Genomic DNA, 12,195 nt, shown 5'->3' with positions numbered 1-12,195 from the left:
AAAGCAAGTGAAGGCCAAAGGAGTTGAGAAATTACAATAGGAGAGGAAGATGGTGAATGACAATGTAAAGATGGTCAAATTAAGAGATTGTAGGTCTTAGTGAGGTCTGAGGATTACTGAAATGGCGAAGGGAGTGAGCTAGGAAGACAGGTGTGTAGTGGTAGAAGAGTGGGGTGTTTGAAAGTAAGATTATGGAATGATTTTGGTTTTTGTTAATGACAAGGTTTCAGGATATGACTTTGAAGTGGGGGTGAGTGGCTGAAAAAAAAGGTGGTGGATAAGATAACAATGAGAGGAATTCAAAGAACTGAGAGGTGAGGAGGTTAATAGGAATTAATAGCATTGATATACCCATTCAGTTCTTTTTAGAAAGTGCCATCTTTATCCCCAAGGAGGGAAAGTGGAGGCAAAGAAGAATGTGGGAGAATGTGGGAATTTGCTAATGTAGCATGTTGTTTAAGGATAGACTATTTCCACCCATCCCCACCCCCACCCCTGCCCGTATTATTTGTCAATTATACTTCAAAAATTTATTGAAGTATAATTGACAAATAAAAATTATATATCAAGTATACAGCATGATGTTTTGATATACATACATTTTGTGAAGTGTTTACCACAATCAAATGAATTAACAAAACGGATAGTTTATTTTAAAGAAAATGAGTTTCAAAGAAACAAATTTCCATTGATTTAAAAGTGTAAATTTAAAATATTCTCACAGAGACTTTTTATTTTATTTTTTTTGAATGGTTTGTTTTATTTTAAACTTTATACAGATGGTGTCATACAGTTTTTGATAACTTTGTAACTAGATTTTGACACTTTTCATCATATTTTTGGAGTTATACTTTAACCCTGTTTATCATTTTCATTGCTGAATTAGCCCTCCATTGTATGCATATATGATAATTTGTTTATGCAATCTAGGCTTAAGTGTTTTGTCAGAAATCAGTGAAGGTGTTTGAGAAGGAAAAACAAAACATTCTCTGGCTCAAAAACCATAGCACTTTCAAACTCTCCATTTTAGTAAAGAATCTTTTGGCTTACATTTTATTCAGTTTGAGAAATTCAGAAAATGATTTTTTTGGCCTAATTATCTGGATTACTTGTGCTTCCTCTTGCTATTAATGTTAACTACATTAGGTGAAAGAAATTGAAGTTTTTTGGCTTCATAGTTCTACTGTTTTAATTTTCTTTTCCTCGGGAAACTAAGATTTTTTTTTTTTTTTATATTTAAAATAGTAATTCGGTATATTTAAAATTAATGGTTGATATGTGTCAAAATCTTATCTGGGAAATAATGTTTTCTGAAAATGGATATATTAATTTTTTTCTCCATGTCTGGAAAGAATCCAAGAATAAAAGTGCAATTGGTAACTGGGGATTTTTTATGTTAAAAGTTTTTAACCTCTGATATTTGATTTACTTAAACTTTTTCGTACTGAATTGAGGTTTAAAGAAATGCTTTTCCTGTTTTAGATACCTGAAATGTTATTCAATGAAGCAGATAGTGAAGAAAAATATAGCGACAAAGAAAGAAAAGAAGAAAAGAAAAAAAATTCAGGTATTTTGATGAAATTGATTTTACCTGACTTTTATTTTTGGAATGGTCATTTTCTAATGTTATAGATCTATTAAAGATTCACAGTGATTTTGAATTTGAATAATGGTAAAGTAACAAAGTTATATTTCTTTTGATGAAAAGTGAACTTTAAAGCCCTCTTATTTTTAAATAAATGTTTATGTCATTGCATATAAGAACTAACAGAATATATATTGTTTGAATTTAAGAAGTTAAAAGTTACAGTTTTGACACTAATGATCTGAAGGGCCTAGTTTTATTGTTTAGGTTCTTTGGCTAGTAGTCTAATTTTTCATATTACTTTGTCACTTAGATATGTCATAGCACTCAATTTATATGTGAAAAAGTTTTATCATATTTTTTGAGTATGGACATAGTATTTTCTTACCTATTTATTCTTATTTTCTCCAGTTCCAAATTAATTTTGAATGTAGCTTATATATTTCTTTTATACTATAGCATGTTCATTCATTGGTTTTTATAATCATCTGATTATCAAATATTTGTTGAACTTGTTTTATATTAGGTACTGGGCTGGATATTAGAGATTTAGGATATTAGAGGTTATCACCACTCATAGTCTGGTGATAACAAGAATTATGTTATATATAAACATAAAACTCTGATACAGCATTATCAGTGATTGTAGAAGTTTTATGAAGTACTTTGGAAAGTAAAACCTCTAACTGGCAGAAATTGTAGGAAATGGACATTGTCCAGACAGGCAGTTTTCGGAAGGATATTCTGGTTAGAGTGACTAGCATGGAAAAGGCTTGGAGAAATAAAACTGACTTTTATGGAACTATAAATGGATTAACAGGCTGAAACATAGGATGTATAAAGAGTAGAGGACTACATGAAGAAGAAAATGCAGGCAGGGTCAGGTAATAAAGAATCTTCCATGTCATACTCAGGGATTTGGATTCTAACTTGTGGGTGATATGGAGTACGAGATTTTAGTAGAGATGTAACCTGAGTCTTGTTTTAGAAACAAAAATCTCTGGGACCATCCCTTTCTTCAATTATTGGAAAATAGATTGATATAGGGAAGCGCTGAAGGCAATTGAACCACTGTAGAAGGTTATTGCAGTAATAATCTAAAAGGAAGGAATGGACTTGGGGAGAAATTAGGAGGTAATCTAAAGGGGACTTAGTTATGTGACGAATGTGGCGTGAAGGGAGAGGAAGGAGTCAAGGATGTTTCTCAGGGTTCTGGCTTAGAAAATTCATTAGAAGTTGATTTTATTAACTGATGTCGGGAATACAGAGGGAAATAGAGACAATGAGAGGAAGATGATGTGTTTGGTTATGAACATATTCTAATATGAACATATTCTTAATTTTTTGGCTTGTTTTTCCCTGTGTCAAATGAGAGTGGATAGGTGTTATTAGGTTTGGTATCTTTTTCATTCAAGCAGCTTTTATTGAGCATACTTTTGGGTTACATGTATTATGTAGTTCGAATTAATTTATGTGATAGGGCAAACTGTAGATTTATCTTTCTTGCAGCAATAAAAGTGTTCAGGGGAAATATATAAAAATGGAAGGATAGAGACAACTGAAATTAAATAGTTCAAAATTCATAAGGAAAATTGGAGCTGTGAATAGATGTCTATGAATGCCTGTGTACCTTTAAGCAAAGATGGTATCTCAGATTTATGGTTATATAGCTGGAAGAATCTGGTATGAATTAAATATAATTAATATTATTTTCCCTAATTCTTAATGCCTCATACATATATTAAGTCATTTTTGTTTTCTCTTTCTAGTTGATCCTGATTTTCTAAAATCATTTTTATTAATTCACGAATCTTGTAAAGCATATGGTGCTACACCAAACCGATATATGACCTTTTTACATGTGTATTCTGCTATTATTAACAGCAAAAAAAAGGAATTATTAAAAAGACAAAGTCATTTGCAGGTAAAAATGTTGGTAATCTTGAATTATTTTATCTATGTATAGGGAATAAGGATTATGTATATCACAATCTATGTTTATCTGTGGCATATATTTAGTATAAATAAATATTGTGCTCTATTAAATGCCTTAAAATGCTTTAAAACAGTATCACTTACCTATCTATCTATATTGCCCACTAATTTATGGTAATGGTTTTGTAATTATTTTGATTCAGTAGTTTTCCTTTTCTTCACTGGATGGTATTTGTGTGTTTTTTGATAACTTACGGTGTTATCTTTAAAAGTCTCTTTCACATGATAGCATTTTTAGAAATTTAGAAATACCTATTATTAGTTAAAACGTAATATCCAAGATTATGCTTTATAATAATCTTTAAAATTAAAATTGTATTCTATAAAGAATATTTTTATCCGTTCATTTCACTTAGTACATTCTGAACATTTTTCTTTCTATATTTCTATAATTAATAGAGCTTAAACTTAAATGTGGCATTAAAATGCCAGATTCAGAAGTTGTCAGAGAGCATTTCCTCTCTAAAGTTCTAGATTCTATTTGTTAGCATAATAAATTAGAGTTCATCTTAACTGACAAAATTATCTTTATCCTTGTTTCTACTTATTCACTTTCATTTATATTAAGCCACTAACTATACATGCTTTGGGAGGATTAATTTCCTGATTTAGTTCTGTGATGCTGTGGATAAATCACTTAAACTTGCTGACTTGCGGCTTAATTGGGTCTGTGGCAGTTTTGTGTGTGTGTTAGATAAAGTACATATGTAAAGAACCAGCATGATGACTGTCCTCTGTGTTGGGGGCTGAATAAATATTGGTTACATTTCTTTTTTGCCATTACTATCTCCTCAAATCTTGACAAACACCCAACTTGTATTATAGAAGAGGGAATATTTTTCATGTCCGTTCCTTGTATTATCCATGGGCAGTGGGATGGGGTACCATAATGGCCAGGGTCAAATGACCACCCAGCAGGCAGGTAAGGCATTTTGAATGATAGCTCACTAGAACCACATATGAGGTAGTCTCTTATGAAAAAGGATAGGTATTGGACAGACAAGTTCAATGTTATCCAGTATAAGAAGAATGGCCCTTGGGTCTTTTTAACAGGTCTGTGTGACTGAAAATGGAAAAGGTTTACTGAGTTTTTTCTTGCTTTCTGTTTTCTCTCCCATCTAATGCAGTAGATAAAAACCTCAATGTTTAAGCTATCAAATATGGGTTGATCTGTTCAGCTTTATTGTGATGCTTTAGATTCTGTTTTTATTTTAAGCCTCTGTAGAGTCTTTGATCACATCTAAATGGGTGTACAATTGAATAAATCATTATAATTAGCAATAAGAAAAAAACCTAAGTTCACTTGTGCATGTTTTATGTATACACATTTACATTTTTTGCTTGATTCTTTCTTAAAGGCTTTTTTTACTGTGTGTATAAAATTCCTTTTTTAAAAGCAATATTGCCAGTTCATATTTTATTGATGTAGGCTGGTGTATCCAAACTAAATGAAGCTAAAGCCCTTGTGGATGAACTGAACAGAAAAGCTGGAGAACAAAGTGTATTACTTAAAATTAAGCAAGATGAAGCAGATGCTGCCCTTCAGGAGATCACAGTATCAATGCAGGTCAGTTTAAAGTGAGCACAAAAATGTTAACAGTAGGGCGACTACTTATATCTGACTTAATCAGTGTGAAAAAGAACATTTTTACCTATGTGATTTAAATTTATTGCTTTTCTATGCTGATTCGGACTGATAATATTGTATACGTGAGCTTTTGTGGAAGAGCATGGTATTTTCCCGTATTGTTTGAAAATCATAACTAATTTATCTAAACCCCACAAATATAAAAATATAAATGTTTTAAATTCATATAGATTTGTCTATAAGTGATTTATTTGTTTACCTCTGCAAGTTAAGTTGATGTTTCCTATTATTTTTCTTAAAATTATCTTCTTCAGGCTTCAACGATTTTCCCTTCCTTTGTATTCTCAGGATTTACCAAATAAGTTCTTATTCATTCTATTTATACTTTCATGAGCTTCTTAATATTTTGACTGTGTCCTCTTTGCCATTTTCTTTCTTTTATTAAACTCTTTTAAAGGAGAGTTTTCTCTGCTCTTTTTTTGTCCAGGTATTCTTGTATGTTTTCATGCCCTTTCAGGATGCTCTTGCATGTTGCCTTACTTTTTACTACCAACTACATACTGATTACCACCAAATTCATCTTTTTTGTCCTACAGCACTAATCCCTTCTCTGAGCTTCATACTCAAAGATCTAATAATCTGTTAGACATCTCTTCTTGGAAGTCCCATGAGCATTACAATTTGAAACAGGTTCAAAACTGAATTCATAATTTTCCTCTCCTGTTTCCTTGGGTTATGGCACTGCAATATTGCTAATTATTCAAGACAGAACTTAGACTTCTGTTCCCTCAATTCTTACATCTAATGAATCATTAAATTCTGTTAGTTGTACCTCCTTGATTATGTCTTCATATTTGCCCATCTCTACATTGGTGACTATTAACCTTACTTCAAGTCTTATCCTTCTTTTATTTAAATTATCTAAAATATTTACAAAACCAATGTAAAGCATCTATTTACACGACTTCAAAAAGCATGTATCTCAATAAAAGTAAATGGCACAAAAATTCTTAAAAATAATAAAGTTGGAAGACTTATGATTTAAAGACTTAATATAAAGCTACAGAAGTCAATACAATGTGATATTGGTATAATGATAGACATAACAATAGATCGTTGAAACACGAGTTCAGAGCAGACTTATACATACATAGCCAATGATTTTATACAAAAATGCCAATTAAATGGGGAAAGGATAGTCTTTTATTTATTTTTCTTCTTTTTTATTAAATTTATTGGGTTGATATTGATAATAAAATTATATAAATTTTAAGTGTACAATTCTATAACACATCATTTTTATATTGCATTGTGTGTTCACTACCCAAAGTCAAATGTTCTGCGGTCACCATATATTTGACCCCCTGTACCCTATTCTACCTCCCCCCTTGTTTGATTTTTTTGTTGTTGACTTGTATGACCCGCTTACTCTCAGGTAACCGCTAAACTGTTGTGTGTGTCTACGAGTTTTTGTTTGTCTTGTTCATTTGTTGCTTTCAGATTTATATTCTACATATGAGAGAAATCATATGGTTCTCGACTTTTTCTGTCTGATTTATTTTGCTTAGAATGATATTCTCAAGATCTATCCACATTGCTGAAAATAACAATATTTCATCTTTCCTTATGGCTGAGTAATACTCTATTGTGTGTGTTTGTGTGTGTGTGTGTGTATGTTTATGTACGTATGTGTGTGTGTGTATATATACATATCTCACATCTTCTTTATCTAGTCATCTATGGAAGGACACTTGTTGTTTCCATGTCTTGGCCACCATGAACAGTGCTGCAGTGAACAATGAACATAAGGGTGCATATATCTTTATAGAAAAATATTTTCAGATTTTTTGAGTAGATACCCAGAAGAAGGATTGTTGGGTCATATGGTAACTATTCTTAATTTTTTTTTAATTTACCTTTTTTTAAAATTAAAATTTATGGGGTGACAATGGTTAGTAAAATTACATAGGTTTCAAGTGTACAATTCTGTAATACATTATCTACATATCACATTGTGTGTTCACCACCCAGAGTCAGTGCACCTACCATCACCATATATTTTACCCTGTTTATCCTCTTCTGCCACCCTCTCCCCCCTTACCCTCTGGTAACCACTAAACTCTTTTCTGTGTCTATGAGTTTTTATTTCTTCATTTGTTTGTCTTATTCCTTTGTTATTTTCAGTGTTATATCCCACATATCAGTGTACTCATAAGGTTCTCAACTTTTTCTATCTGACTTATTTTTCTTAGCATAATAATCTCAAGATCCATCCATGTTGTCGCAGATGGCACTATTTCATCTTTTGTTATGGCACAGTAGTATTCCATTGTGTATATAAATCACAACTTCTTTATCCAATCATCTATTGAAGGACAATTCGGTTGTTTCTATGTCTCGGCCACCATAAATGAAGCTGCAATGAACATCAGAACACATATATCTTTATGGGTAAATGTCTTCAGAAATTTTGGGTATATACCCAGGAGATGGATTGCTGGGTCATATGATAATTCTATTCTTAATTTTTTGAGGAACCTCCACACTGCCTTCCATAGCAGCTGCACCAATCTGCATTTCCACCAACAGTGTATGAGGGGTTCTTTTTTCTCCACAGCCTCTCCGACACTTGTTATTTGTCTTGTTGTTGATAGCCATTCTAAAAAAATGGGGGCAGAGGACCTGAATAGACATTTCTCCAAAGAGGACAATAAACATATGAAAAGATGCTCAACATCACTAATCATCAGAGAAATGCAAATAAAAACTGCAATGAGATATCACTTCTCACCGGTTAGAATGGCTATTCTTAATTTTTTGAGAAACTCCATACTGTTTTCCATAGCGGATGCATCAATTTAAATTCCCACCAACACTGTATGAGGATTCCTTTTTCTCTACAACATCTCCAACACTTGTTACTTCTTGTCTTCTTGATAACAGCCATTCTAACAAGTGTGAGGTGGTATCTCATTGTAGTTTTATTTGCGTTTCCCTAATAGCTAGTGAAGTGGAGCATCTTTTCATATATCTGCTGGCCATTTGTATGTCTTCTTGGGAGAAGTATCTGTTCAGGTCTTCTGCCCATTTTTTAATTGGATTGTTTTATTTTTATTGTTGTTGTTGAGTTCTTTGTAAATTTTGGTTATTAACTCCTTATTGGATGTGTTGTTCGCAAATATCTTCTGCCATTTTTTTGGTTGCTTTTTTGTTTTGTTGATGGTTTATTTTGCTGTGCAGAAGTTTTATAGTTTGATATCGTCCCATTTATTTATTTTTGCTTTTGCTTCCCTTTCTTTTGGGGTCAAGTTCATAAAATACTTTCTGAGATCAAGGTCCATCCACAATTGTAGTACCTATGTTTTCTTCTATGTATTTTATTGTTTCCAGTCTTATATTTAAGTCTTTTATCCATTTTGAGTTAATTTTTGTATATGATGTCAGATAGCAATCTAGTTTCATTCTTTTGCAGGTGGCTTTCTAAATTTCCCAGCATCACTTGTTGAAGAAACTTTCTTTTCTCCATTATATGTTTTGGCTCCTTTGTCAAAAATTATTTGCCCATACATATGTGGATTTATTTCTGGGTTTCCTATGCTGAACCATTAGTCTGTGTGTCTGTTTTTCTGCCAATACCATGCTGTTTTGATTATTGTCGCTTTGTAGTATAAATTGAAGTCAGGGATATGAGACATACCTCTGGTCTTGTTCTTTTTTTCTCAGGTTTGCTTTGGCTATTCTGCGTTTTTGTAATTCCATACAAATCTGATGTTTTTTTTGGTTCTATTTCTTTAATAAATGCCATTGGGATTTTGATGGGATTTGCCTTAAATTTGTATATTGCTTTGGGTAATATGGCCATTTTAACTGTGATGATTCTTCCAATCCATGAACACAGAGTATCTTTCTATTTCTTTTTCTTTTTTTTTTTAAAGGTTTTTTATTGGGGAACAGTGTGTACTTCCAGGACTTTTTTTTTTTTCCAAGTCAAGTTGTAGTCCTTTCAGTCTTAGTTGTGGAGGGCGCAGCTCAGCTCCAGTTGCCATTCTTAGTTGCAGGGGCGCAGCCCACCATCCCTTGCGGGAGTCGAGGAATCGAACTGGCAACCTTGTGGTTGAGAGCCCGCACTCCAACCAACTGATCCATCTGGGAGCTCAGTGGCAGCTCAACTCAAGGTGCCTGTTCAATCTTAATTGCTGGGGGCGGAGCCCACCATCCCTTGTGGGAGTCAAGGAGTTGAACCAGCAACCTTGTGGTTGAGAGCCCACTGGCCCACGTGGGAATTGAACCTGCAGCCTTTGGAGTTAGGAGCATGGAGCTCTAACCACCTGAGCCACTGGGCTGGCCCCTTTCTATTTCTTTGTCTTTAATTTATTTTAATAATTTCTTGTAGTTTTCAGTGTATAGGTCTTTTACAATTTTTCTTAAGTTTATTTTATGCTTTTTGTTGCAGTTACAAAAGAAATTTTTTTCATTTCTTTTTCTGAAATTTCATTGTTAGTATATAGGAATGCAACAGATTTTTGTTCATTGATTTTGTATCCTGCATCTTTACTGTATTTGTTTGTTGTTTGTAATAGTTTTCTTGTGTAGTCCTTAGGGTTTTCTATATAAAAAATCATGTCATCTGCAAAAAAATGACAATTTGACTTTTTCATTCTCAATTAGGATGCCTTTTATTTCCTTCTCTTACCTGATTGCTTGGGGACTTCCAATATTGTGTTGAATACCAGTGGTGAGTGGGCATTCTTGTCTTGTAAGGATAGTCTTTTTGAGAAATGGTGCTGGAATATTTGGATATCCATGTGGAAAGAAAAAAAAAAAAAAAAACAGACCTTTACCTCACAACTTCTGTGAATATTAACTTCATGTGGATCATAATCTAAATGTACAACATAAAATTATAAAAATTTGGAAGAAAACGGAGAAAATCTTTATGATGTTTGGTGAGGAAAAGATTGCTTAAATGAGATATCAAAATGAAGATAAAAAAATTGAGGAATTGGACCTCATCAAAGTTAAAAATGTTTGCTCATTGAAATAAATTCTGAGGAAAATGAAAGGGCAAGTCACAGTCTGAGAGAAGTAATCTAGCAAATATTTATACTATCTGATAAATGACTTGTAACCAGAATATATAGAAACGCTTATAACTTAATAAAACTAACAATCCAATTTAAAAATGGTCAAAAGATTTGAGTATATCCTTCATGAATGAAGATATATGAAGGGTCTGTAAACATATGAAAAAAATTCTCAGTATCATTAGTTATCAAAAATATGACCCTTTTGATAACCCTCAGTCTGAGGCCTCATGCTAGTCCTTAACTGTGGTTGGTAATCCCAAATCCAGAGCTTTGACTTCATTTCTCTGAGAAGTAATCTTTTGTCCAGCCTTCCCTTCCCCTAGTGAGGTAGAGAAGTGGTATCACTCCATGAACTACATATTTAAAATAATATATATATATAATGTGTATATATATATATATATATATATATATATATATATATATATATATATTCTGTCAAGACTTCAAAAAGCATCAGTTATTTTATAATTTTCTTGTACCACATATAGCATTCTTTTGTAGAGTCTTCTGACTTTAATTCTGAACTGAATTTCTTCCTGCCTGGTTACAGCTGCCGTCCTGAGATCATTCTCCATCACCATCTGGTTTACTCTGTTGTTTCTGTGAAGTCTGTCCCCAAGAGCTTCTTGAGAAAGGATACATCTGAGATAAACTTTGAGATTGTACATATATAAACATACTGCTCTTTCCTTAGTTGGGTGCTGGGAATAGTATTCTAGGTCAAAATAAATTTTCTTCAGGATATTGAAGGCATTGTTCTATTTTCTTCTAGCTTTCATTGTTGTGATTGAAACACTCAAAGCTATTTTAATTCCTCATCCTTTTGAGATGACTGTTCTTTTTACTCTTTCTTGAAATCTTTTAGGTCTTTGTTTTCCTTGTTCTGCAAGTGATGATAATCTGCCTCGGTTTAAGTTTGTTTTCATTCACTGTGTCGGACTCCATGTAGATTTTTTCCACCTGAAAACCTTTCTTCAGTTCTAGTTATTTCTTATTCTCTTGATAATTCCTTTCCCTCCATTTCTGTATTCTTGCTGTTTATAATTCTTATTATTTGGACGTAAGGCTTCCTGTTCTGGTTTTCCAATTTTCTTGTTTTCTAACCATTTTTCTTCTCTTTCTGCTCTCCTTTCTTCAAAATTTCCTCAACTATTTTTTTTTTTTAATTTTTTTCTGAGTCTTTCATTTCTGTTATCATTGTTTTTCAGGAGATTTTTTTAAACGTCTAAATATTTCCTTTTGGCAGTGTATTTTGTTTGTTTCATTGTTGGCAGTATCTCTCCTTAGCTTGCAGAGGATACTTTATGAAACTCCCCTTTTCCAATATATTTTTCTCCCTACTTGATTGCTTCCTTCTTAATATTCACAAAAGAGGGTTTCTTTTTATGTTTTGTCATCTTTATTGGAAATCTGAATATGTATTGTGAACCTCACAAGAGGGTTACCTGGACTGATGCGAATGATGTAATGAAAAGATTTCACCTGATAGGTCAAAATAAATTGGCAGATGGGACATTTTCAAAGGCAGTAACATTTCCAGATAATTGATGGTTATGTACACATTCAGTGTTTCCAAGATAATTTTATTGAGTACATGACCTAGTAAGTAATATATCAGAAAATCAAATGTGATTTTCATACTGTAAAACTTTGGCATAGTTTTTTTGTAGGCATTTTGGAACCAAACTAACCTAAGTATTTATTTAAAGTAGCCAGCCATTTTTATTGTTAAAGAGTATCTGTCAAATACTTCTTACCTTTAAAGAGTAAAATATGAAAAAAGTGAAAGCTAGATAAAGTGAAATGCTGTTGATAATTGTATATTTACAAAAAGGAAAGTACGCAGCACTATGTGTACCTGTGTACTCAGACTAGTGAACATTAGTAATGCACAGTGACCGCTGTGCTACTCATTTCTCTTGGATGTTCTGAGAAGA

At 32.6% G+C, this 12,195-nt stretch overlaps 1 protein-coding gene across 4 annotated transcripts in view; it reads left to right on the top strand.

Moving 5' to 3' along the window:
* Positions 1 to 12,195, top strand: part of DYNC2H1 (dynein cytoplasmic 2 heavy chain 1) — a 292,996-nt gene that overhangs the window by 87,339 nt on the left and 193,462 nt on the right. For all 4 annotated transcript variants that reach the window (XM_074335553.2, XM_074335552.2, XM_019717180.3 and 1 more), the window contains exons 53-55: positions 1,483 to 1,567; positions 3,355 to 3,509; positions 5,010 to 5,147. In XM_074335553.2, the coding sequence (XP_074191654.2) occupies positions 1,483 to 1,567; positions 3,355 to 3,509; positions 5,010 to 5,147 (378 nt within the window). The remainder of the gene's footprint in view (positions 1 to 1,482; positions 1,568 to 3,354; positions 3,510 to 5,009; positions 5,148 to 12,195) is intronic.

This window comes from Rhinolophus sinicus, chromosome 14 (genome assembly GCF_057876585.1).
Source record: "Rhinolophus sinicus isolate RSI-liver-muscle chromosome 14, RSI-T2T, whole genome shotgun sequence".
NCBI lineage: Eukaryota > Metazoa > Chordata > Mammalia > Chiroptera > Rhinolophidae > Rhinolophus > Rhinolophus sinicus.
The sequence above is the reverse complement of the archived record's forward strand: the minus strand, read 5'-3'. Positions and strand labels throughout refer to the sequence as shown.